At 45.5% G+C, this 27,990-nt stretch overlaps 1 protein-coding gene across 10 annotated transcripts in view; it reads left to right on the top strand.

Annotated features, from left to right (window-relative positions):
• The window catches only part of LOC135090250 (uncharacterized), a 135,278-nt gene that overhangs the window by 38,379 nt on the left and 68,909 nt on the right, over positions 1 to 27,990 (top strand). For 3 of the 10 annotated variants that reach the window (XM_063986903.1, XM_063986849.1, XM_063986928.1), the window contains exon 2: positions 7,186 to 7,465. The exons of the other annotated variants lie outside the window; for them this stretch is intronic. In XM_063986903.1, the coding sequence (XP_063842973.1) occupies positions 7,405 to 7,465 (61 nt within the window). In that variant the 5' untranslated portion in view covers positions 7,186 to 7,404. The remainder of the gene's footprint in view (positions 1 to 7,185; positions 7,466 to 27,990) is intronic. 10 annotated transcript variants of the gene reach the window in all.

Genomic DNA, 27,990 nt, shown 5'->3' with positions numbered 1-27,990 from the left:
AATACATCGAGGTGGATTAGTGTATCGTTACCGCCGGCTGGTAATCCTGATGGGGTGTGTGAATGGCGCGGGTGAAAGAGGGTAAATGTAAAAGATAAAATTGAAACGCGAGGGTAAAGGGAATCGGTAAAGCGTGGCTGGAATACGAATATTGCTTGGCGTCGCTGAGTAAAGAGACTGTGTAGAGGCTTTGCGTGACAGGCCCGCTGAGACACTTACGAAGACAAATGAAGAGGAACAGCAGCACCAGCAGAAGGAGAAGCAGAAGCAGAAGCAGAATGAGGAGGAGGAGAAGGAGAAGGAGAAGGAGGAGGCAAATAAGGGACACGTGAAAAAAGAAAAAGACCAGAACGTAATTTAAACTCCTAACTTCGGCCTTTTTTCTTACAACCTCCAGTCCCACCCCCCAGCCCCCACTAATGCAAGCCCTCTCTGTTGTTGTGCCAAGGGCGGGAGACTCCTGCCGTGGCGCTCCTCCCTCTCCGTCGCCCCTCCCCTGCTCAATTTCCTTATTAGATTTGCAAGAAGTTTTGTGATTGTGTCGCAAATGGAAGTCCTTATTGTGTCGTGAATCTTGCTTGTGAGCTGAGGAGAGGCGGGCGGCAGAGAGGCGAGGCTTTGTTTTCCGTATCGTTACACTTAATATTGAAATAACGTTGTGCGCACGGACTCGCCTAACACACACACACACACACACACACACACACACACACACACACACACACACACACACGCTTAAATGGCAGTGGCTGGTTGCTTCATGTCCTTAACATTATTCTTTGTAGGTGCTCGTGTTTTTTTTTCTAAAGAGCAAAACGTGATCGAGTTCGTGGGTGAAGGGGCGGCGGGTGGCGGCCTCAGGGGGTGGCGGCGGCGGCGAGGCGGTGACTGGCGGGACTAAGGGGAGGGGCGTGACTCTGTGTGTGTGTGTGTGTGTGTGTGTGTGTGTGTGTGTGTGTGTGTGTGTGTGTGTGTGTGTGTGTTGTGTAATTTTCCGTCCTTTCGCACCCAAGAAATGATATTAAGCTATATTTGTTATTCATTATCTTGTTGAATGAAACTTTAATAAACCAACCGGTGTTAAATAAACTCTCTCTCTCTCTCTCTCTCTCTCTCTCTCTCTCTCTCTCTCTCTCTCTCTCTCTCTCTCTCTCTCTCTCTCTCTCTCTCTCTCTCTCTCTCTCTCTCTGTGTGTGTGTGTGTGTGTGTGTGTGTGTGTGTGTGTGTGTGTGTGTGTGTGTGTGTGTGTGTTGCGAAATGCAGGTGCGTACATACTCACGTGCAGATTACGTGCGGATGAACCTTTGTTTTTTATTCGTTTTTCCTAAGTGGGTGTCGCCTTTTGTGGGTTTGCGTGCGTGCGGCTGGATGGGCGGACAGTCTCTCTCTCTCTCTCTCTCTCTCTCTCTCTCTCTCTCTCTCTCTCTCTCTCTCTCTCTCTCTCTCTCTCTCTCTCTCTCTCTCTCTCTCTCTCTTCTGTCTGGCCTCGTCTTCCATCTCCCTCTGCCCGTCGCCAGGTTGTCGATGCGAGGATCTTGCTGTTGATCCTCGTGGCATAAATTGAGTTGCATGGACGAGATAAGCTTCATACCGGAGAGGAAGAGGAGGCAGGAGGAGGAGGAAGGAAGGTGGATGAGGAAGGGAGGCAGGGAGGAGGAGGAGGGAGACGCAAACATAGTGGGAGGAAATGTTTGGGAAGAGGACGTGGAGGAGGAAAAGTGGCGTGGAGGAATGATTTAGGAAGCTTATATGAGGGTGGAAAAAGGGGAAAGGAAGAGTATAAAATGCGGGATAAAGCTTGGAGGGGAAGACGAAGAAGAAGGGAGGGGAAGAAGAATGAGAAGAAAGGGGTTTGAGGGAGGAGGGATTTGGAGGGAGGTGGGGATGAAGATGAAAATGAAGAAAAAAGGGGAGTTAGAAAGGAGGAATATCGGGGGATGAAGTTATAAAAAGGATGAAAAAGAATAAGGTTAGAAGGTAAGACGTAAGAGAGTGACTGATCCAGGCTATCGATTCTTAAAAAAAAAAAATATGAAAAGGTCAGAGGGGCGGAAGGAAGAAAGGATAGAAGGAGGGAGGGAAGGAAGCGAAGGAAGGAGATCTCTGTGTGTCCTTAGGGTTAAGCGGCTTACTTCTCAGGATAAGGTCATGGTGCGTTGACAATGCGTGGTCGTCCTGGGTTGTTAATAAGCAGTGGTGGTGGTGGTGGTGGTGGTGGTGGTACTACATCTTCATTTTACTGTCTCTCCTTCGATTTTTTGTTCGTGTTTCTTCGTCTATGCATCTTCATTACTCTCCGTTTTCTCTCACTTTTCCTCAGTTTTAACTATCGTGACTTTGTTCCTGTGATAGTTTGTGTTTTCTCTCCTCCTCCTCCTCCTCCTCCTCCTCCTCCTCCTCCTCCTCCTCCTCCTCCTCCTCCTCCTCCTCCTCCTCCCCCTCCCCCTCTTCCAAATATTGCCATTACGCATTTCCATCAAAGCCTGGAAAAAATAATTATATATTTCTTTATTTTTTTTTTCCTGTCCATTCATTTCCGCTTCATTCCTCTTCATGTGTCTCTTGTTTTCATTCCATTACTCTTCTCCCCCCTCTCTCTCTCTCTCTCTCTCTCTCTCTCTCTCTCTCTCTCTCTCTCTCTCTCTCTCTCTCTCTCTCTCTCTCTCTCTCTTGTTTCTTTTTATGCCAAACCTTTTATCTATTACGAAATTTAGCCTTTCATTGTGTGTTAGAGTTTCTCTCTCTCTCTCTCTCTCTCTCTCTCTCTCTCTCTCTCTCTCTCTCTCTCTCTCTCTCTCTCTCTCTCTCTCTCTCTCTCTCTCTCTCTCTCTCTCTCTGTCACGCACATTCTACCCAGTATTTCATAGTTTCTCCCGCGACTGACTGAATGAGTGCGTCAAGCCAGACTCTCACATTTACCGGCACATATACGAGTATATATATATATTTTACGTCCTTGTCACAGGTATTCCAGCTTTTCTCCTCCTTCTGCTCGACCTTCCATTCCCTCACTGTCTGGCTGAGAGAGAGAGAGAGAGAGAGAGAGAGAGAGAGAGAGAGAGTAGGAGTGGCAGTAACATGAATGGGCGTGTCAGGCTTAAGAGTTAAAAAAGGATGACAAGAGAAGACACTGCGTCACTCACCGTCACCGCTCCTCCCCAAGCAGTCCTCCCACGCCCTGCCTATTGTCCTCCCGTGTATTGTCCACACCGCCTCGGGTCCTCGTCAGAAACAAAACACCAGGCCGTGTGTGTGAGAACCCTCCCCAGGCGCCGCAGCGAGAGAAGATGGAAGAGTGTCCGTAGACGAGGCTCCTTGTGAAGTATAGGAGGCTGTGTGGGTCGAGTTTCGAGAATATACAGGATGATACAGGGAAGGAAAGAAGGGTAGGTAGAGAAAGTGAGAAGGAAGGGAATGGGAGTAGAGGAAATTATGGAAGAAAAGAAGGAAAGAGATGGGGGAGAGTAAGGAAGGGAGGAGAGTAGGGTATGTAGGAAAGGGAAAAATTAAGTAGGGAGGGATAGAAGGAATGGAGGGGAAAGAAGGAAAGAAAAAATAAGGGATAGAAGAAAATAAAGATGAACGGAGGGAAGGGAGGAGAGTATGGTAGATAGAAAAAGGGAGAGATAAAGCAGGGAGTGATAAAAGGAAGGAAAAAGTGTGGGAATGTGATGCGCGACTCGTTTTCTAAAGCTGAAGAGATATTCCTAACAGACTCGTGGGTGATGGCTGCATGAGGCTCCTTTATAGTGCTGGGTCCTTGGGTGTGTGAGGCTCAGGTGGCGTGTGTCATCGCTTGCCGTTCCTTCCTGCACGTCGTCTGGTTAACAAGCTCGTATTCCTCGCTAATTTTCGCTGCTGTCTAGACATCGCTGTTCGCGGGAGGACGTGTCGCATCGTGTTGGGTCATCTTCCAGTGAAACGCTGACGAGGAAAGCGACGATCATCTGAAAATGTGGGAGCGCGAGGCACACATTCCCTTCTTTCTTCTTCTCTCTCTCTCTCTCTCTCTCTCTCTCTCTCTCTCTCTCTCTCTCTCTCTCTCTCTCTCTCTCTCTCTCTCTCTCTCTCTCTCTCTCTCTCTCTCTCTTTTAAGGAGAAGGAAGACAGGAAGCAGAAGACTTATCCGTATAATTACAAGCTTGGAGACGAGAGAAAAAAAAAAGAGAGAAAAAGAGGACACGACAAACACATCCAAGGAAAATACGTTGTCTCTTGTCCACCTTCTTTGTCTTCATTGGGTCTTCCACGTCCCATATAGCAGTGAAGTCCATTACTTTTACCCTATTCAACCAGCATGCCGTACTAGTGGCCCACTTAGTCCCACACCAGCTTACATCCACCGTAATATATCTGAGGGAATTCCTCCTGGCTGATACAAACAGTCGCCGTCTGGACCAAGAGAGAGGGGAAGGCCCGGCGTGAATATGGGTTGTGAGGAGACTGAGACAGGGAGACGAGGAGTGATGGGGGTGATGGAACGCGTGACAAGGAGAATTATATAGGCCAGTGTGAGCATTCCCTTAGGAACGTGAGGCTTCTTTCCTTGTACACGAGGGAAGGAATTTAAACTTTTGGTGTGTGTGTGTGTGTGTGTGTGTGTGTGTGTGTGTGTGTGTGTGTGTGTGTGTGTGTGTGTGTGTGTGTGTGTGTGTGTGTGTGTGTGCAGCTCCTCGTGAATGGTATGCTTTAAGAGATAAAACCGTATTTCCCCAGCATTTCCTCGTCTTATCTCAGCAACTTTTCTTTTTTTTTTTTTTTTTTTTTTTTTAATGAACGTTGTTGGGGTTTTCAAGTTTGTTTTCGTGATTCCAGGGAGAGTTTAACAAGGATTCCGCATCATCAATAGAAAACTTTTACATACAAGATAATCCGATTAACCATCATCACTGTGGCCTTTGAAAATAGTCTTAGTGGAAGCCCAAAACGTTTAGAAATATGAGCTATGATTACACACACACACACACACACACACACACACACACACACACAGAAGCGTTCGTTTGGTGGCGCTATATTTGGGGCACATTTTTCGAGGCCGGAAGGACTGACTGTCTAGGGTTGTCATTAAATGTAGGCAACCGTGGTTTTTGGTTTTCACAATTCCAGGCACGTTTTCTCCACCCTTACCTCTTCGCTGCCTCGCTCCCTCCCTCTCCCCCCTCACCGCATCGCCCTGGAACCCTTTCATAACTTTACCTCTTTCCCTAGTTCATCTTTCTTATCATTCTCTACACATCCTTATCCCTGCCTTGTCCCGCCTCGCCTCCTTTTCCTCGTACGCAGGTATATCTCCCCATTCGTAGCCGGAAGATTAATCTGTGAAATGGATGCAGCAACGGGCGCTTCACGTCAGATTTATTAATGGAAAGATCCAGGAAAAGAAGCAGGTTCCAAAAAGTGCATGTAGCGGCTTAAAGTGGAGTGTTTCAAAGGGTAATGAGACTCGGAGGGCCGGAGCGCGGAGCCATTTGGGAAGGTTGATGTGTTTGTCTCGTCTATCATTGCTTTGTGTATTTTAAAGACATGGTTTGTGGTCGGCGGCTTTCACGTCCTGGTAAAGCGAGCATCAGAGTTCACGGAAGTGGAGGGAGAAGGCAGGCACAAGAACGAAGACGTGGTGGTGGTGGGAGGCATGATGACTGTGGTGCCTTGTGTTCCATAATGCAGCTTGCGTCACCAGCGTCACCATCAGAAACGTTTGCAAGTTCATAAGTAGTCGACAAACTCCTTTAGCGTGTCTTTGAACTTATCAGGAGCAGGAAGCGATGAATTGAGAAAGAGATGGAGTGTTATGTAGTTGATTTTTGGCTTTAAGGCTGTGCGAGGAGGAGGAGGAGGAGGAGGAGCCAGGAGAGGTGTGGAAACAGGAACAAGTGGGAGAAAGTAGAGCAGCCAACACCCTTGGAGAGATTGGACTCCTTCATTTCTTGCTCCGTCACTAAGGGAAACAAAAATCAACTGGTGGAGCATCTCAGTGAAGGATAGTGGTCGCAGCAGCAAAGCAAATTAGCATCACACGCCGGACCCCGAGACAGGGGCGGCAATAGCGTGGCCTGTAGAAAGCGTGTCTTTGTGGTCGAACTCGAATTTGTATTTGGGTTCAGAACTCGACGGTGTTGGGTGATGGTTAGGTGGAGGAGGGGGGTGAGTGAAACAACGCTGCAGCCTTACAGGTGGAGCATAAAGCAGACCCCTGCGGCTGCCCACCGCCTTGCGAATGGCTCATTGTGGCGGCGACAAAATCTCTCTGAATATAATAAGTAATGTTTAAAAATTTCTCCAGCACCTCGGGTCATACACAACCTTGCCTGCATTTCTAAATACCATGAACTTTGCAATAATACACCGCAGAGCCGCCTTGCCCTTGGGCCGGGTAACCTCTGCAGAGAAATTACTTCACGAAGCCAATAATAGATCCCTTGCCTCGTGGGCGTCAGGCCTCGTCCGCTGAGCGAGTAAGGGCTTGGGCTTTCCACGGGTGTAGGTTTTCCTTGTCAGTCGGAGGGAAGCTTGCTGGGAATAGTGTTTCCTGGAAGGCGCGGCGGCAGATGCTTTAAACACGGGGCTGGCCAGTGGGCGCCGCGAGCTGCAGGTGAGGTGAGTGGCGACACCACTCGCCACCCGCCACTGACTGTCATCGCAACCAACACTGTCAATTACCTCCACAATCACCGACACTCATCTCTTTCTGCTCCATCGTTTCGTTTACTTTCTCCTCCCATGAAAGTTTTAAATGATTGCTTCTCAATTGACATCTTGCCTGGGGGTTAAAGATAAGTGAAACTACGAACTTAAGCATTTTCTCAAGACGCTTTACTTTTCACTCGTACTTTTACGTTCTCACATTAGCGCCGTGCCTCCGAGGCTCCAGTGTGCTGCGCTGCGGAAAATGTTATCTGCTCGCTTTCCTGCTGGAGTTGTTATGTGTGTGGGAGGATATGGTGGGGGGGTGCCTGGTGGGCTGAGGGGAATGGTGGGACTGGGGACGGGACTGGTGGGGCTGCGGGGGAGTCACTCTGGTGCTCGAGACAGCACGGGCGGAACATGAATACCAAGGCAGCACCGTCGCGCCGCAGCACTACACTGTCGTTTGAGTTTTGTGTGTCGTTGTGTTCGGGCGAGACTTTCCCTATGAATACTTTTCCGTTGTTCCTTACCAAAACTTCTCTTGGTGCTCCACAGGTGTATTGTATATAAATAATATAAGAACTGATAAGTTACGTGATAAACCAAAGAACTGTTTTTGCCAAAGAAGCTCAACACATCCTAAGAAAAAAGCAATATTAATGGATAAGGAACAGTGGTGAAAATTAGTCTCCGAGTTGCCGTGGGGAAGCTCGGGCGAGACGGTGGTGTGCCTTACCGGGGCGGAATCGTGCTCGCCTGAGTTCAAGGCCCAGGATGGGGGGCAAGTGCTGCCTCCTCTGTAACGCGCCTTACGGGGCCTACCGGGGATACCCAGGTAAGCTGAGATGTGCTGTGCTCCCTTTGATCTTGATGTCTGCTGATGTAATCTTCTTACACCATGCATGTTGCAGCGCGCCTCCTGTGACCCTCAATATTGCATCTCAAGGACACAGATTATCACTCACTCCCAGGTTCCCATTACGCAGCGGCAGGGGCGGGATGGCCCGTCAGAGAGAGAGAGAGAGAGAGAGAGAGAGAGAGAGAGAGAGAGAGAGAGAGAGAGAGAGAGATTAGTGATCAGAATAAAACGTACAGATAAAAGAGAATGAGTTGAGCTGTGCAGTGCATGTGTGGGAGGGCGAGGGGCGCTCATTTCTGTGTTGTTCTTTGAGAGAAGGGCGGCGGGCGGGGCGGCGAGGCATCAGAGAGGGGTGCTGAAAGCTGTTCCTTTGTGTTAGGCAGAATCTAACTTCAATTTACTGCGGGTATATTAAAGAGCGGCGGGAGTGAACCAGCTGCTTCCTTCCCCTGGGAGTGTGGCCGCCCCGCAGAGCCCCGACGGCCTCCCTGGGACTCTTAAACTTGGAAAACCTGAGTCCCCGCGGCAAGTCTCCGTGGGAAGCCGAGAACTGGGCCGCGGTTCCTTTCGGGTGCACGTCTTACCGCGGGCCACACTGCACAGAAAATACAGGCAGGGAAACTTTTTTTTTCCTTTTTGCTTTCTTCCTGTCTCTCCGGAGGTCATCTCTCCAGAGTCTGCTCTTCAGGACCTGCTCTTCACTCGCGGGAATTCTGCCGTTCATGTCTTTGTTAAATGTGATATACCGTAAAGTTGAAATTGATATTCTTTTTTTCCAAGCGGTGTTTTCTGACTTACATTCACAAATTAATTCACTGACTCCTCCCAGTGCTATTTATAAATGCCTTGCCTGCCCTTCCTACTCATGCTCCACAGCCCAGCAGCACTCATCACCACGCTCCTCCCCAACACTGCTCAGTTCCTGCCTCCCACAACACGCCCCTGCATCCCAACCCTCTCCTGGGAGTCTTGTCCTCTGCCCCCTCTCTCGCCCCCCATCGGCCTGTCCGCGGAGTGGTGGGCGTGTCAGTGTCCTGTTACCTCCACCTACACGCCGCGCATTAAGGGAAAAAAAAATAGCTCGCTCGTAATTGATGCGAAATGATCTAATTGGAATTTTTACTTAATACTTTTGGGAAAGGAGATTATTTTACATTGCAGCTTGATTTTTTTTTTTTTTTTTGTCAATATAGGCTAATTAGGAATGGCTAATCGTGCGTGTGTGTGGTGTGTATGTGTGTGTGTGTGTGTGTGTGTGTGTGTGTGTGTGTGTGTGTGTGTGTGTGTGTGTGGTGGGTGTGGGTGTGTGCGTGCGTGCAGGGACGGGCGGAGGTTGGCGGTGGTGGGCGAAGCGCGTAAGGCGAAGGCCGGGGTGTGTGTGGGTGAGTGAGGGAAGGATGAAGGTGGAAGGTTAGATGAGGAGGAGGGTGGAACAGGAAATACACACAAAAAGAATACACTGACCAAGGAGCGGCAACATAATGACGTTCCATACACACACACACACACACACACACGTAGGCGAGGAGGCGTGGGTAGCAGCAGCGGACAGTGACTCAAGCAAGGGGCGGTAGTGGTGAGTCGGGAGCTGTGGGCAGAGGTGACTGACTTATACCTTGACTTAACCACCTGGGGACCGGTCTGGCAAGGTCACTCCCTCCCTGCCCTCACGCCCTGCCCCTGCCTCACTGCCATCTCGCCCTTGCCTCCTCCCTGCTTTTTTACTGTGTTCTCTCACCCTCTGTCTTTTAATCCCTCACTCTGTTTCTATCTCGATTTTTTTTCTCTTTTTTTTTCTTTTTCTGGTCTCTTGGTGCCCGTAAGTTTGTTTGTTTTTATTATTCTAGTCTAGTGTCTGTCTGTTTGTCTGTCTGCCTGTCTGTGTCTGTCAGCCTGTCTGTCTGAATACCTTATATACATTTTTCTTCTTATCATTCTTTTTTTGTGTCTGTTTGTCTTGGTATTTCATTCTCTCTCTCTCTCTCTCTCTCTCTCTCTCTCTCTCTCTCTCTCTCTCTCTCTCTCTCTCTCTCTCTCTCTCTCTCTCTCTCTCTCTCTCTCTCTCTCTCTCTCTCTCTCTCTCTCTCTCTCTCTCTCTCTCTCTCTCTCTCTCTCTCTCTCCCCGTCACCCCATCCGTCAGCAGTAATTGTGTTTCTCACTTTTCCCTCTCGTCGCTGTTCCCTTTCCCTCTATGCTTACTGATGAACTGTGACACACGAGCGTACCAGTGTTTCCCCAGCGTCACTCTTCTAAAAGGGCGTCATACAATACTCTCTCCCTCAGTCAGTAATTTTGCCACCAGGGGACATACGAACACGGTAACACGGTAATACTGCCACTACTGATGCTCTCCCTCACTGATATTGGTGTAAGTAATTCGGTATAACTGATCAATGGTTTTTGGTGGGACTAGGTTAAATTTTCTGCACGTTTGGGAACAGTTTAGGAATGCTCTCACTCACTGCTTGATTTAAGTAATGTGGTATCTTACTGGTTAATGATTTTAGTGGGATTGAAGTAAATATCCTGCACGTTTGAGAACAGGATTGGAATACTCTCACTGTATTAAATGTGACAGTAAAGCTATCTTATCTCATCTTATCTGTCTAAGTAATGTTAACTTATTTATATCTTATGTTATATGTTATCTTGTCTTCCCTAGGTAATGTTTCAGTGAGTCTTTTATCAGCCTATCTTACTGCCCATGGCCAGAATCCCCGCTTACATAGGAATAAAAGAAAACATCTTACAACTTATTAATTTCTTTTGTAGGAATAAAGTAAATTTGCTTCATGTTTATATAGCAAGGCTGGAGTAGGTGCACCAATCAGGGAGTGAGAGCATCAATCACTGGCAGTGTTACCATTTACCCATAGCCAGAGGGGGAAAATGTCAAAATTGATGAAACATTGCATTCATAATTGATGAAATATTGCCTGACATTATGTAGGAATAGAGTGAATTTGCCACACGATTTTAAACTAGACGGGAATACATCGATCAGTGAGTGAGAATATCCATCAGTGGCAGTAGTTACCATGTTCTTGTGTTGTCAGATACCAGAAATTATTGACAGAATGTGATGAAACGGTGTAAAGTGTTATTTGTTTTGATAGGAATAGAGCTTCACGTTCTCAAACAAGACGGGAATACGTTTATAGACCAGTCAGTGAGTGAGAAGAACTGAGAAGATCAGTCAGTGGTAGTGTTACCATGTTCTCGTATCGTCATGCAGAAATTTATTGACAGAATTGTTGAAACAGTGCATAGTACTACCCTTAAACGTTTGAACGACTTGTATACAGTGCTTTAAACAAACTATAAATAGTCCTGAGAATCTTTCAAGACTATTTTCACGATTCTATTAATAATTCAACAAGGTTCCTGCATAATCAATGAGAGAAATACCCATGAGAGACCGACTAAGTACCCCCTGTGGCCTTTCAGAATAATCCTTATGAGAGAACTAAACATTTAAGAATACAAACATATGCGTTGAGGCGGAGGTCTTTGGCTTCACGAGGCAGTGTGGGGGAGGAAAGTATGTAGTATTAAGGTTCATAGAGTCTAGAGTAGGGTTAAGAGTACTACGTGGAGCTCGGGGAGGTGCAGTGGGCTGGTCATAGTGGAGGTAATAAGTTAAAGGGGACGGGAGTGGGTTGTGAAGTAGCGTGTGGTACGAGTAGGCACTGTGAGGGATTGCGAGGCTGTGAGGGGATGGTGGTGTGTTGGTTGGCAAGGCAGGAGTGAGGACTGAACGTGGATTTTACACTGCAGTTAGTGTGTTTAAGTACATTCAGTTAAGTAAAGCAGTATGTTAAATTTAGATGTTTATGTCAGAGAGTGGATAATAAAGAAATCTTTAAAGTTTTTGGGATCTCTTTCTATAATTATCTTTTTTGGGAGAGCCGTATTAACTGTCTTCTCATTTTTATTTATATATTCATTTATATATTCATTTATTTATTTATTTATTTATGCATTTATATTTCATCTTATATTTATTTACTGTGTCCATTGGAAAAATTCTTAACACGTATAAAATAATAATAATATTGACTCAGAAATGTGCAAGAGAAAAGAGCTGTGATGTTGTTGTTGTTGTGCTTTAGGGGAACTCCAGCCAAATAGCACTTTTATATACAGTCCAGCCTCTCAGATTAGGAAGTCGTATCCCAGAAATACGTATGAGGAGAGAGTTACGATGCATAAAGGTGCCGTGTTACCAGGAAACCTAGAAAACGAAGCACGGGAAAGACTGCGGGGTGTGTGTGTGTGTGTGTGTGTGTGTGTGTGTTTTGCTTTCGTCGTACAAATGTGCAGCCATTGGAAAGGAACGCGTGGTTGGTGTCAGGAGGAAAACAAAATGATAAGGAATAGAAAAAGGAAAATAAACTGGAGGAAGAAATTTTTTAAAATGGGAGAAATGTGAATGCAAACTGTCATCTGCATCTTGACCCTTCCCCTCAAAAAATAAACTTATCTGCGCATTTTTGGCATCCTCTCTCTCTCTCTCTCTCTCTCTCTCTCTCTCTCTCTCTCTCTCTCTCTCTCTCTCTCTCTCTCTCTCTCTCTCTCTCTCTCTCTCTCTCTCTCTCTCTCTCTCTCTCTCTCTCTCTCTCTCTCTCTCTCTCTCTCTCATTAAAGGCGCCAATCCAGCGTGAGGTGAAGGCAGGGCGGCGTCGGATCAACACCGAGGAACTGCCTGGAGAAAAATACGAAACCCTTTAGGCATTAGGCGGAAAGAAAGTGTGATGGTGAGCAGAGGGAAGGATGGAAGAGGGGGTGGAGGTGCTTTTGGTCCCGCTTGGTGCTTCATCCAGGCGAGGGAGGAAATGAAGAGATGATGGTGAGCGAGGAAATGCGGAGGGAGAGGAGGAGAGAGGCCAGAGAGGGGAGGTAAAGAAAAGCAGGGGAAGGAAGCAAAGAAGGAAGGAAGGGAAGGAAGGAAGGAAGGAAATCATAATGGTGTTGGTATTAATGGTGAATCACTTTCCTCTTGTGGTGGCGGTGGTGTGTGTGTGTGTGTGTGTGTGTGTGTGTGTGTGTGTGTGTGTGTGTGTGTGTGTGTGTGGCGGCTCACCAGGACGTGTTTGTATGAAAGTAAAAGGGTAGGAAAGGTGATTTTGAAATAGATCTTCGTATTTTTATTTAAAAAGAGAATGATTACATATCGTTCATAAAAACATGTAACTTTTCTCTGCCTTTCGGTAAATCTGAGTAATGTGACTCGCTCATTTTCATTGTGTTTAACGTTTTTCCTCAAAGTTAAGTCCCCTGATACATTGAAATCCTACAAAGCACCAGGTTATAAGCATCGTGAGAAGATCAGCTAATTTTGGAAAACTCGTGGTCAAAAGTCGAGTAATAACCTGCCTCGCTCATTTCCATTGTGTTTTAGTGCTTTTTCTCGTTGTTAAGTCTTCTGATCTACTAAAACCCTACACGCTGTTAGGTTTTTACGGAGACAGAGCGATTAAGAGTAAGAAAAACACAAAGACAGTGGAAGTGAGTGTAGGAGATTACTTAACTCCAGACCACGACTTTACCATTGAGATGAAACGTTGTCCATTTGCATTCATGATGAAGCTAGAGAAGGTAGAGGCGAGTTTTAGGACCAAGCATAACCTGGACGCGACAAAGGTTACTGGAGTTATGACCACAACTCAACCTTGAGATAATTTATGTGGCCTTTCACGGCTACACAATTTTTCCTTTAATTAACCTCTTCATTGCTATTTGCCACATCTTTCCTTAATTACTAGCCACTTTGAGACATCTTTTTTTCATTCTATATCCACCTCCAAACACTGCACTGGCCAGAAATTGCGAAATTTATTCCTTTTCATCCTCTTATTTCTTGTAATTGCTTATAAAGGTTTCATACATTATTTCTAGTGCTGTAAATAGTTTCATATCGCATTGAGAGGATTAACCACCAAAAACTGTATTTAGATATTTTTTTTTTATACTAAGTTCTTAAATATACCTGTAATGTATTACAGTCAGAACTATAAGCTCCTGTTCTCTCTTTTGTCTCCTCTGTCTCGACGCAAGCAATTCTTACAGTGCTTTAAAGGTTAGTGAAGGACGTCACTGGCAGTAAAGATGTTAAATTTTGGCCGCCTCCTTACGTACAGTTGGGAAAACTCTAACTTGATGTAAAAATGTATGAAATAATAAGAAAAAAATGTAAATTGTTTTGGCAGCAAAAGTGTTAATACTCAGTTGAAAAAAAAAAAAGGACCCTATTTTGAGTTTTCATCATTTGGGCTTATAGCAAGTTGGAGTTTTGCCAATAGTACAGGGAGTAGCTGCTCGGCCTCCACCTCTGCGCCTCCCCGCTGCTTCATGATCCATTGAAACTTGCAATGAATACTGAGGCAGAGACGGTCAGAACCAAGACCAGTGTTACTTATGCACGGGACTGAGAAGGTGAAGGCCACGGCGGTATCCTACATACAGCCGCGGAGTTTTCGTTCAATATATCATGGGATGGTCAGTCATTGGGCGTGTGACTGACGTGTATTGAACTGGTAGAGGGAAGGGATGTGTAGAAACTCGGTTAGAGAGTGTGAAAAAAAAGACACTATTTAATTTAGATTCAGATGTTTTTTAAAGCGTTGTATATACACGTGAAAAGGCTGCCAGGTAATGTCCGCTCATTTTACACAGTGAATGAGGTAGCACAGCGTTTTTCAATTAACTTTCCGTGGACGATAATGAGAGTCGCGTGTATTGTTACGGGGACCGCCGGGAGATGGGAGCGGCGGGGGCACGGTTTGTGTGTGTGTGTGTGTGTTGTGTGTGTGTGTGTGTGGTGTGTGTGTGGTGTGTGTTTGTTTGTTTGTTTGTTTGTTTGTTTGTTTGTTTGTAAGCTCCGCGTGGCCTCCTTCCCTTTTGCCCTTGCGAACATTCTTGTTGTGATGTTAATTAAAGGGAAAGTCTTGGTGAAGGTAATTGCCCTCCTCATATCAAGCAGCCCATCGCTCCAGGAGGTAAAGAGTAATTATATGCTGTGAACATGTCGGTCAATTGCCTTTGTTGTCTATTCCTGGCCTGAGACAGAGAACTTGAACCTTCCACTCCATACAAGTATAATCACGTTTACAAGTCGAGTAACCTTCTCCACTTCCGTTTTCTCCACCGTTTTCCTTAATCCCAAGTTCCGTGACCTGAGAATCCAAACCTCATTTTTAACCCTTAAAATCCAGGTGGTTTCTTGGAACTTGGTAAATTAGTCCATTTTAACACGAAATCGTACGAAACTTGATACTTTTAGACCTAGAATTTTACTAGATACAACACACAGCTCATTGATTTCGAAGGCATCACTCGTGAAACTTAGTAAAGTCGTGTAATCTCAAACTAAATAAGAACATATGACAGCCATCGGATTCAGAGGATTAACAGATTCTTTGCAGACCAGAGAACTTTTGATGGAGGAAAAATGCAAAAGGGCTATGGAAGGGTAGCTTCATGTTACTGACAGACACCCTCTTTATATATATATATATATATATATATATATATATATATATATATATTATATATATATATATATATATATATATATATATATATATATATATATATATATATATATATATATATATATATATATATATATATATGAGGTTACTTTGGCAGCGGGCAACAAAAAGGCTGAAAAAAAGGCCCTTTGCAGATGCTATTCCCCAAAGGGGTAATCAAAAAGACTATCCAAAATTATGAAGAAAAGTGTCTTGAAACTTTCCTCTGATCTAACAATGTAAAGAAGTTCGCCAATTGATAGATTCTTCATATTCTTAACAAATCAGAGGAGTTAAGACAGTGAAAACGTAAAAACACATTGAAAGCGATGTTATTTACTGATTGTACCACGAGATTCAGGCCGTTGACGCACTATCCAGGGTGGAGGAGGAAGAGGAAGTTGGTGGTGGTGGGGGTGGTGGTGGTGGTAGTGGAGGTGCAAAACGCAGCTTAAAACTCCCTCAGACGTGATGCCGAGTAATGTCCTCAGTTATGCTAAGAGGTTGGCAGCGGCTCAAGACTTGTGCTTCCCTCTCTGCCTGTCATCCCACGTGCTGCTTTGAGTCACTCCACTCCTAGCGCTCGCGCCGCCAAGCCTCAAGAGCACGGCTGTTGGTCTATCTAGTGTGGATGTTGTTGTGTGTGCGTGTTAATGTCATGTTAAAGAACCCTGGCATTCGTGGGCCTTAGGACCATGTTTTTAAATGTTTTGGTGTCTTGTCTCTTACTTTTAAACGAATGGAACTTACTGGGTTCAACTTATCAAGGATGTTTTATGACTATGCGAATAGATTAACAAGGATTTTTTAAACACCTATAATAAAAGTTACTGGGTTTATCAAGGCTCCTTTCATGTTTGTAGGGAGAGACCAATAAGGATTCTACATCATCAGTGAAAAAACACATGAAAACCTGAATAATAATGTGTGGCCATCGAAACTCTTAATTTCAGAATACGGGCTGTACTGTACATAGTGTTGAGAGGCAGGGATGTGAAAAAGAGTGAGTGAGAGGTAGGGACGTTAAAAATGAAATATACGGTGGAGAAAGCAGAGGGAAGGGTGAGTGAAGGGCGTCGCGTGGCATCCAGTTGTAGGGTCTCCGCTCATTCCAGTATTTCACAAGCACAGTTCAGTGACCAACAACTAACACCCACACGGCGCCGCCTCTCCCATAAATAACTCGGAGCAATTACCGCGCTGTCACAGGAAGGGAAAAATGATGGTGTCGATTGTGCGCCGATCAAACGTCGATATCAAACTTGAAAAGGAATTAGTGGGGCCTTTTCTTTCTTCTTCTTTTTTTCATCCAGTGGCAAATGCTCTAATTGAAAGTGAATGCTCAAGTGCATAATTAAAGGATGGGAGGTAAGACGATAAATGTGTATGTTTCGTTGAAGAATTGCCACGTGTAGCTTTACTGGCTTCTTGCAGCTTATCTTTATGTTATGGTCTTAATCCCGCTTTTTTTTTCTTTTTTTTTTTTCTTTCGTATTTGCAGCATTAAAATTTTCATCTTTAGAATATGCGAGAAACCTTATTGAGTTATGTTGACTCCGATAGAAATAGGCATTCTTTCCTGTATTTTCATGTTCCTCCCTTACTTTCTTTTATTCTTTTTATCGTAGAGCTTTAAAAAGGTTACACATATTTATGGATAGGGATGAAAGGTAAAAACAGGTAATGTTTTATACAGGGGCCGACAGATGACATCTTGCAGCTTCCCCTATTTTCGTACGTTATGTTCTTAGAAGGAATTGTACTGACCTGCAGCTTCGCCATCATAGTAACAATACGAGATATATAGAAACCTTGATAAGTGTGAGGCAGAGTCATGACGTTAGCAGCTTTGATATGACGTGTGAAGAGGAGGGTGAGTGGCACCATGCAGGTAAAATGGACAGGTGATGAGTGAGGAGATGAGAGAGGCAAGGTGTGAGAATAAAAAATGTCGTTGGCAGTGACGGAAGATAATCGAACAAGCGAACTGAAAACAAATAAATATATAAATAGATAGATAACTGAAAAACGGAGAAGAAGAATTACTATGATACAATACGAAGGAAAACTGTCAGATTAAGAGTCAGAAAAAATAACCAGAGAGAGAGAAAGATGGGTCGTCTGCGTCGTCTGCGTATGCCTAAAGTACACAGGTGGGGCTATTAATCACTCACACCTGTTGGCAGAAGCCCAGGTGAGGAGGGAGGCGGTGATGGAGGAAGAGGAGCGGGAAGAGTGACTGGGAGCGGAGGTCTGGCACGGGGAGCATGAAATGTGAGATGGTTGAGGGCTATGAATGGCCAGAGAGAGAGAGAGAGAGAGAGAGAGAGAGAGAGAGAGAGAGAGAGATGAAGCAAAAAATAAACCTTGGCAACATTAAAGATAAAAACGAGAAATAACCTAACGCATTTTTCTCGTTATTCTTGTTCATTACGATGCAAGTTATATATTTCACGAGCTGGCTTTTATGTCCCTGTTACCTGGAGATGTGCTCGTATATTTCTGTGTAGCATGCGTCGCTTTGCAGAGGTAGCACAGTCACTCACTCTCTCTCTCTCTCTCTCTCTCTCTCTCTCTCTCTCTCTCTCTCTCTCTCTCTCTCTCTCTCTCTCTCTCTCTCTCTCTCTCTCTCTCTCTCTCTCTCTCTCTCTCTCTCTCTCTCTCTCGCTTCGCTGTTCCCGACCCGCCTGTGTCAATATACTTTAGTTCTCCTTTTGATTATCTACCTCCCTCCCTTTATTCCTGCCTCATTTCATTCCCTCTTACACTCACTGCCTGCTCTTCCTATTCTTCATCTCCCCTTTTTCTCTTCTCTTCCTTCTCGTATCCCCTCCTTTGCCTTTCCCTCGTTCTCTCTCTCTCTCTCTCTCTCTCTCTCTCTCTCTCTCTCTCTCTCTCTCTCTCTCTCTCTCTCTCCTCTCTCTCTCTCTCTCTCTCTCCTCTCTCTCTCTCTCTCTCTCTCACCTTCGCCTCATTCCATTCTCTCGAAAGTCGCCATGTAAGAATCTTTTGGCTGTGTGTGTGTGTGTGTGTGTGTGTGTGTGTGTGTGTGTGTGTGTGTGTTCATAATCTATAACTTCCTTGTTCTCTCTCTCTCTCTCTCTCTCTCTCTCTCTCTCTCTCTCTCTCTCTCTCTCTCTCTCTCTCTCTCTCTCTCTCTCTCTCTCTCTCTCTCTCTCTCTCTCTCTCTCTCTCTCTCTCTCTCTCTCTCTTTTACACACTTTCATAACATCCACTCGTATCTCTTATTTTCCTCATCACCTTCACCATCACCACTTTCCTCCTCCTCCTCCTCCTCTTCCTCCTCGTCCTCCTCCCAGAAGCTCCACGCAGTGTTAAGAGTCCTGTATTGCGTCATCATTCCCGCGTGAGGCTGCCTGGCGGGGTGTGCGGCTGGCTGGCTGGCTGGCTGGTCGATCGGCAATGTTTATCAAGCTGCCTTATCTTGCTCGCGCCTCGGTGCATTGACTTTGCCTTGAGCTATTTCCAGTGCTTCCGTCCCGTGGCGCTGTTTAATTTCTTACCAACGTTTTCCCTTTAAAGACTAGCCTAGAGAGAGAGAGAGAGAGAGAGAGAGAGAGAGAGAGAGAGAGAGAGAGAGAGAGAGAGAGAGAGAGAGAGAGAGAGAGAGAGAGAGAGGATACTTAATCAAAATAACATATTGAAAACTTAAAAAGGAAATGAACACTAGTGAAGGATGGGTACAGAGAGAGAGAGAGAGAGAGAGAGAGAGAGAGAGGTTCATCTTATATGCCTAGTAGTTAATCTGATCGTATCCGTGACCTACAAGCTTTCCATCCCCTCCCTCTATATTAGGCTTAGTAAAGGTTAAGGGATCTGAGAGGCCTTAAAGAGATCTGGAGGCCTAGGTGGTGAGTGGCCAAGACTTGACGTGGTTAACTGCTACGCTGTTTGTAGACAAGGGCAAGGTGATGCTTAATTGATCAGCTTAAATAAACCTGATTGCTAAAGATGTGCAGAGGAGGGAGAGGGAGAGAGAGAGAGAGGGGGGCGAGGGGAGTCTGTTCAGTTAAAACACCAAGACAGAGATGAATATAGTGAGGCATTGGAGTGGTAGTAGGTCAGATTATAAGTGGTGCCTTTCCCCGTTGGACGTGGGGTGTGGTGCAGCAGGTGTTGTGGTGATAAGGCAGGTCAGGTTGCTGGCGGCTGAGGAGGACCATTGGTAGGGTGGCCTCAGAGCGCCCCTTCTTAGGTCACATGGCCTTGCCCTTCACCCCACTAGGGCTCCTTTGAAGTCTGCTGTGGTGAGGGTAACGACCCGTCATCTCTCTCTCTCACACACACACACACACACACACACACACACACACACACACACACACACACACACACACAAAGCTGTCAGTGGCATGCATTCCGGTAGCCTTCAGCCTGTGGCGTTATCAGCGTAACAGCCGTGAACCGCAGGCAGCTCAGCGGCACACCAGATCAATTACGTGAAGTGCCGTCGCGGTGGATGCTGCGGTGGCACTGTGTGGTGCTGTCTCGCTCACTACCTGTACCCTCACTGCACATCCCTCGCAGCTGCTTATCTGAGGGGCAGGCTGAGCGGCCATTCAGGCTGCTCAGCGCGGCGGTTACTTGGCGCGACGAGCAGGAGATGCGTGACTCCGCACAGTTATCGGTGGCGGGTCCTTGAGTGCATCCCGCAGGTGGACGCCCCTCGCACACCCGCACCGACACGCCACACTCGCCAGCACGGTGGTTTTCCTCCCCTTCCATCTCCTCACCTCCACATAATTTTTTACTTCTGATTTCTCTGATTCTTTTAGATTTTAACTATATATTTTTGTTGGTTTTAACTTTCATTTTAACATTACTGGTATTTTCTTGCAATTTTATATTTCGCGCGCCATGTGACCTTAGTTGTAGCGGCCAAACTCAAGAGATTCTTTAATCGCTTCACTTAATGTCGACATTATTTTCCTCGACGTCCTTAGAGAAACCTTTTATCCTTCCACTGGTAGTTAATGTAGGGTTGTTATACAAACTGCTTGGTAAGAACCTCAATATCTGTTGCTCTTTGTCTTTCTTTGTATTCCATCGTGCTAAAATCACCTTTACCGTCACCACTGCCAGCACTACCACCACCACCACCACCACCACTAGCATTACTGCCACTTAAAACCACCCAACACTCGCTAACCACCACCGCGGCCACCACAGACATTAACGCCAATAATTACAACTTATTGTGTTGTTTATTATTGTGTTGAGAGTAATGCGCTGTTGTTGTTGTTGTTGTTGTTGTTGTTGTTGTTGTTGTTGTTGTTTCATCTTACTTTTTTATCTATTATTTATCTCTTCATTCATTTTTTATAGTGACTGTAAAAGGACCATATTTCTTTATTGTACGAGTATGTGTGTGCGTGTGAGTATGTGTGTAGGATTTATCTGTTCGTGTTTTCATTTATTTCTTCATCATCTAACCCCAGTCACATTCACCATCGCCCCTCGCCTGGCTGTCACCCTCGCCTGTTCTCTGTTCTCTGCCTCTCTTCTCTCGGTGCATTCCATCCCGGCCACGATCCTCTTGACACTCCTTTGTCGCCTTGTGCAAAATGTCCTCCGTGGCTCATAATCTTCACTTTCCCCTTTTCATTCCTCCGCCTTCCATTCTCCTCTTCGTCTTCCGCCTTGCCTTTCTTCCCTCTCCTTTCATATTTTTTTCTTTTACATTCTCCTCCTGAGTTCGTTTTACTGTTTTTTTTTTTTTATCCCTTCGTTTCTCCTCCTCCTCCTCCTTTCACTTTTTTCCTCCAGTCTTGTATTCGTTCTCCTTTCCATTCTATTTCCTCTTCCTCCTTTCACTTTTCTTCTCTCCAGTCTCCTCCTACGTAGTTCTCCTGCTGACTTCGTTTCCCTCCTCTCCTCCTGCTTTCGTCTCTCCTCGGACCCCTCCCCCCTACTCCCTTCGTCGCTTCTTGCTTCTCGCTGCCGGTAGAGGAAGGAAGCTCATCTATATCCGGGTTAAGTTAGGAGTCTCCCGTAGCGTCCCAGCTGCATCCTAGACGCTCTCCCGTACTTGTCCCTGTATTATTTCTCCTCATCTCGTTACGTACTAAATAATCTGAGAGTTAGCTTCTGTTTCCTTATTATGGTGTGTGCGTGTGTATGTGTGCGTGTGTTGGAAGGGATTCTTTTGTGCTTTATTGATTCGTGAGTTTTTTTTTTTTTTTTTTTTTTTTTTTCATTCTGTTTCATCTCCCTTGGGAAAGTCTTAGTCTGTCTGCGTGCCACATGGTAACACACACTCACTCTCTCTCTCTCTCTCTCTCTCTCTCTCTCTCTCCTCTCTCTCTCTCTCTCTCTCTCTCTCTCTCTCTCTCTCTCTCTCTCTCTCTCTCTCTCTCTCTCTCTCTCTCTCTCTCTCTCTCACTTATTTTGTTTGTTTTTATTTTCGTATCTTTTGGTTTACTTCTGTCCCTCACATTCTTATCACCAAGTGTCGATGTGTCCCTGCGCCCTCACCAAGGATGCTTTGTTGCTTGTATCCACGCACGCGTCTGGAGATTCATTTGGCGTAACTTTCACTCCTTCCGTTTATTTACATGATGGGAGGGTGAGGAGGTGAATGAGTGGTTAGCGGTGAGTGTAATTCCAACAACGAGAGGTGAATGGCTTAAATGGTTTATTCTTCATGATCGTTACTTTAGTCTTGTGACAATGTAAGTTTGCCATTTATTAGTGGTGAAAGATTGCTGCGTTGCGTTGCATTGTGGGATTCTTGCTTTTTTAATGACACTTCCTGGTGTGATGTTAAATTCTTTTTTCTTTACTTTATACTGTTTTCTTCCTTACTTTTTATTTTTACTTTTTCCTTTTCTTATCTGCCAAAATTTATAGATTATCTCCTTAGCTTTCCAGTCCTCAGTAGTGGTCACAGCGCCGCCTCTGTCAAAACGGGATGACTTCCTGACAACTCCAGTGCGGCGCTAGACCGTGGATGGACAGGAAAATTACCGCTTGTGTCGTGACATTACTGGTTTCTCCTTCACGCAGGCGATTTGTCTTAGGAAACCTGAGAAGCACGAGGGTGTTTTGAAAGTGCGAATGTGTTTTGAGTACAGGTGGAAGTGTCTAGACGAGGAGCAGGAAGACAAGGCCACGGCCACCATTAAATTTAAGGACTGGAGGACGCCTGCCTGTGCCGCGCCGCCGCCCACTCCGTCACTACTCACCTAGTTCTTTCTTTCCTGCACTTTATTACCACCGCCGAGTTTTATGAGCCGCGGGATTACTTATTGCCCCGGTGCAGTATCTCGGCGAGACTCACGCTCTCTGCACCCCTTCCCGCGATGCCCAGCTCGCCGCACCGCAATCCCGAGAGGAAATTAACGAGCTAAGTTGATGCATTTTCCCTGGAGGAGAAAGTGATGTATTGACCCTTCAAGAACCTGACGCTGGCGACTGGGAAAGAAAAAGACTTTCTGATCACCGACAAGGGACGGCGCCTGGAACGGTTACCAACACCGCACTGCTGCAGTATCCCGTGCCAACTTAGCAGCCTCGGTTAAGCCGGCGAGAGACACAGATATCCTCATGAGAAAGTTCAGATATGACTGGTTAGTGTGATGGTGGATTTCCTGGTAAAAGCTGCGGGTGGAGTCTGTTAAGGTTCAGGACCATATTCTGAAACACTTCTGCGCCACACCTTCACTACTTTCAAGGCTCTAGTTAAAGTTACACGGGTTTCTAAGGACATTTTTTACGGTTCTAGTGACAAATGAACAAGATTTCTACATCATTAACAGGAGAAAGACTCTTGAGAACCCGCCTGATCATCTCTGTGAGATTTTAAAATAGTCGTGGTGAGCGAGCAAAGCGTTTCAGAATACGGGCGGGTACAGGCTTCTAAGAATGGCTATACAGGACACTTGGATCTGTGAGTGCAGCAGTGGAAAGCCCAGAGGGAAGGCAGTGTCGGGGTGTGGAGTGGGGGACTCAGCTCACACACACTTGTCCGTCGTTATTACCTTCCCAAGAGGGCCGCCATGTGCTCCTCGTCAGTTTATTGTCTCCCTCTCTCTCGCTCCCTCAGCTGTTCATATTCCAACTCATGTGGAGGTTTGTTCGTGGCTTCATTCTCTGCTGTTCATTTCCCTCTCCATCTCCTTTGATCTCAGGAGTGTCCAGGATATACTATCTCATGACTTAATTGCATTTTAAGTCATCATATTTTCCATACATAAGATTCATGGCTTTTAATTGCATTCCAAGTTCCCATTACTTATTTCCCAGGACGTATTTCATGTCTTTTAATTGCATTCCGAGTCATCGTTACGTATATTGCATTGATTAGATTAAATTAGATTTTCATTTGACACTAAAAATACAGACTAAATAAAACATAATGAACATAAATTAAGTTACGGTCTGTATAAAGTCATAAGAACAACATTTACTCTAATGGATGCTTCACTAAAGTAGAATATATATAACAAAACACACTGGCAATAGAAAAAAAATATATATGATAGTAAAATAATATCATTACATCGAATATTCTGAAAGTAATAACACAGAGATCTACGTCTATACCCGTCAATACAAGAAATTCAGGCCCGTATTAAAAAACGCATTACTTTCTCATTATGACTGTTTTCAAAGGCCACACTGATGATTAGCTGGTTCCAGTGAGTGTTTCTCCTGTTAATAATGTAGAAATCTTGTTAATCTTTCACTAGAACCATAAAAACACTTAGAAATACGTGTAATTTCAACTAGAGCCTTTTGAGAGTCGTGGAGGTGCGGCGCAGCGTTTCAGAATATGGTCCTGAGCGCCACGTGAGGAAGTAGAGGCGAGGAGCACAGTAACTGCTTCGTATGGATCAATGATAGAGCTCTCTCGCTTCCTGTTCATTATTCTGATAGCGAAATTTGAATTGGAAATAGCACTCAGGAACAATGAGAGAGAGAGAGAGAGAGAGAGAGAGAGAGAGAGAGGGAGAGGGAGAGAGAGAATGGGGGGGGGAGGATTTGAATGACTTAAAGATTACATGTATTAATTATGTCGTGTAATAAGAAAGACAAGAAAATGACAGCGGGGAATTAGCAAGGAAGGAAAGTAAAGGGAACAGAAAAAGAAGAAGAAAAATAACAAAAGGGAAGGAGAAGAGGAAGAAACTATATTCGTACAACAACAACAACAACAACAACAACAGGAGCAGCAGCATTACCTTTCCCTTCCATTCCATTCCAGAGAGAGAGAGAGAGAGAGAGAGAGAGGGGGAGAGAGAGAGAGAGAGAGAGTTTCCATGTGGTACCGCGTCACGACACTGAAAATAAGCGATGAGGAGAGAGAGAGAGGGAAGGGACGCAGAAGATAGCAGAGGGAGGAGGAGGAGGAGGGAGAGGGGGAAGTAAAAGGGGAAAAAATAGTGATGGGAAAAGTGTGGAGGAGCGCTGGAGGGGAGAAGAGAAGGGAAGAGAAGGGGACTCGTGACTTCGACAGCTGTTGTTTTGTTGGCTTAACATTGAGGGAATGAAGGAGGCGTCTTGGAAATTCACCCACTACTACTACTACTACTACTACTACTACTACTACTACTACTACTACTACTACTACTACTACTACTACTACTGCTGCTGCTGCTGCTGCTGCTGCTGCTGCTACTACTGCAACTACTAGTACTGCTACTACTACTACTACTACTACTACTACTACTACTACTACTACTACTACTACTACTACTACTACTACTACGGATGCGTCAGTGCCTCTCATCTTCATACTCATAAGTTGTATATCGAGCGCTGCGTGGGTTCCAGGAGAGTCGCGGCGCAGGTGTGTTAGGGGTCAGAGCGTCGCGGTGCATGTGTGGCGGGGGTGGAGTGGCAGGGAAGGTAAGGCAGGAGGGAGGAGGAGGAGGAGGAAGAAGAAGAGGAAGAGGAACTGCCGCGCCGAGTGTCTCAAGTGGCCGAGGGGAGCTGCGAGTAAGTGTGGGTGTTGAGAGTGTGGGTGCCGATGTCAAAGCTTCGTTCGTTCTTGCGTAACACACACACACACACACACACACACAGAGTAAGGCTTACAACACGTTAAAACCTCAGCGCTCCTTGTCGTCCTAAGGCCGCTGCTGAGAAACATCCTCGTTCAGTCTCGAAACGGCGAGGGTACGTTACCTTTCCGCGCCGCTTGCCTCGCTGGGCAGGAAAACTCGTCGGTATTTATGTTCTTGATACTTTTTCCCCCCTCGCTCTCTTCTTCTCTTTCTTTTTTTTTTTCTTTTTTCTTTTTTTTTTCTTTTTTTTTTTTTTTCTTTTTCATTGATGCGTCTGTGGTAAGTGAGTGAATCAAGCGAGCCACAAACACGGTATAAGGACGCGCGTGGTCCGTCATAAGGCTTCCTCGGCGCATGGCAACACTCACCGTGACATCTGGAAGGGAAGGAAGGAAGGAAGCAGCGGTGGTGAGGACACGGCACGACAGAAAGTAGGGGCGATAAAAGTTGAATGGACAGTAGCCTGGTTCCCGGTATGGCAGCTGAAAGGGGGGAAAAACACGGTGAAATATACGTCTGTCCACCGGCTTTTTGTCTCCCGCTAGTTCGGGTCCAGATTGTCCATAGAGATTCGGGTGGAGGTCGTTTGCAAAGCTGGCTGTGCGAGGTGACTGGGGACGAGCGGAGTGGCGGGTGGAGGGATCTTCGGGCGTTTTTGTGAGGGGGAATGTCTCGGTGGGATCAATAGGATGTATAATGTGGACTGAATGCAACTATTGAGCAAAGAAAACGAGGGGTAGGATGAGGGAAGGGATCGGCGGCGCGGACTCATTAAGCAGCGATACACCTCCTCGCCAGCAGGTCATCGCCTCCACGACCTGTGTGTGAGGTGCCTGCTTGTGTGCCCGTGTTTAGTTCCCTCGTCCTTCTACATTTTCTACGGTAGGGAGCGTTAGCCATTTCACTGATATCGTAGTCTTTTGTTAACATTCAAATCAATCTAATGAATGGTTTGCATGGTCGCTCAGAAAAGAAAGAGAATATGATGTTAATTTTTTCGTTTTTATGGCAACAAGACTATTTAAGAGACTAGTAGTGTTTTAAAAGTTGTTAGTAATTAGGGGAAACATGATGTAGCAATTAAGGAGTTTAATGAAGATTACGCAGATTTATGGATGGGGATAATAAGTGGATATAAGTAGGTGTGTTTTATTCAGGGACCTCCGTGTGTAGTCCTTAGTGCTTCTTGCAGCTTCCCTTATTTTCTAGTTTTTTTTTTTTTTTTTTTTTTTTTTTTTTTTTTTTTTTTTTATACCGTTAACGACCCACCGCCAAAGTCGGAAAAGTATTCAACCTTAACTTTTTATATATTTCTGTATTATAGTTTAATTTATGCAAAACTATTTAATGAGATTGTATGAGACACGTTAAGGAGTGTTGGTTTTAGATGTTTGGTGCAACGTAACAGATGAACAAGACAATGCTCGTATTTAATTTAACTCCCGATCTTTTAAAGGATACTTGTTGGAGTGTCTAGAGTGGCGAGTGCGGCGAACCACGGAAGAAGTGTTTGGATGCACTTTGCTTTTTACCGCCAATTCATGTGTCTTACCTGCGATAAGCCGCCCCCTTCACGTACCTTGTTTCGCGGACAAACAAAAACGCGTGTGAGAGAATACCTGAGGTGCGTGTGGGCAGCGCGGCGGGCGGGATTAGAAGCAGCACAGGCCGCGGGTAAACACACTGAGGCGAGGTGTTCAAGGTGTTCAAGGCTTTTCCGTGCTTGAGCGAGCCTGCCACCGGAACTTGCTTTTTATTACACATATCGGGTTTATTTTTACAGTTATTGTTATTTTACGAAGCGAGAGCATAGCGGAACATAATGGACCAGAACCTTATGTTTACTTTTTTTTTCTTTTACGTAATGATGAATAATAAAAAAACATTCACATCTCACTTGTTTTCAGATTTACACTATCATCATCATATCCGTGTTCTAGCAGGCATAACACCGTGCTGACTCTTTCTTGTTTGTTCTGGTTCTTCTTGACAGTTTGCGTGCTTCCTGTCCTTGTGTCCTCTCTCTTCCTCACTCCTGTCCCGCTACCCTGTGTCTTCCTCACTCTTCTTTTGCTGTCCCCTGTCTTCCTCGCTTCTGTCCTGCTACTTTCTCTCTCTCTTCCTCACTCTTGCCCTCGTGTCTCTTCCACACTCCTGTCCTCGTGTCTCTTCCTCATTCCTCTCCTGCTGCTGCGTCTGTACACATTAAGGAAGAACGTATCTGTAGACATGGAGAAGGGCAAGTATAGCATGCACCGGGTAAATGTACGTCCAGGGAAGCACCATCGGTCTTCTGTAAGAGGGAGAGCAACACTAATGAGATGCATTATTGAGGTGCTGCAGCATACCGTTGTGCCGTTGTTGGACTGCTTGTAATGTGGCAAAAATACGTATAATTTCTCGTGTTGTTTTAATTTGTAATGTGCGAGAGCGAAATATTTTTTACGGACAATCTCGTTAATAAAGAGACCAAGAGCTGGCAGTGTGTTCGCGGAAAGTATAATGGGTATTGTTATTGTCTGGCTCTGAGTAAAGCGGTTGCTGCGGTGAGACTGAGGTGGTGAACAAACAGCCACTCAGTAACCTACCTTGTTATCTCTACTTTCTAACTTCCCGTCACCGTGAATGTGGGACCCTTATTCCGGAACGCTTTGCTCTCTCACCACAACTATTTTCAAATGCCACAGAGATGATTAGCCAGATTCTCAAGAGTGTTTCGCTTGTTAATAACGTAGAAATCTCGTTAATCTATCACTAACACCATAAAAACACCCTTAAAAACCCGTGTAACCACAACTAAAACATTTTGAAAGTAGTGGAGGTGCGGCACTGAAGCGTTTCAGAATATGGTCCTGGATGCGGCAGATCTGAAGAGGAAGGAGTTCACGGAGTGGGAGCAGTGCGTGGAGTGTTGATTTGTTTGTACTCCACCCTTTATAC

This window comes from Scylla paramamosain, chromosome 3 (assembly GCF_035594125.1).
Source record: "Scylla paramamosain isolate STU-SP2022 chromosome 3, ASM3559412v1, whole genome shotgun sequence".
NCBI lineage: Eukaryota > Metazoa > Arthropoda > Malacostraca > Decapoda > Portunidae > Scylla > Scylla paramamosain.
This window is presented reverse-complemented; position numbering and strand designations above follow the sequence as displayed.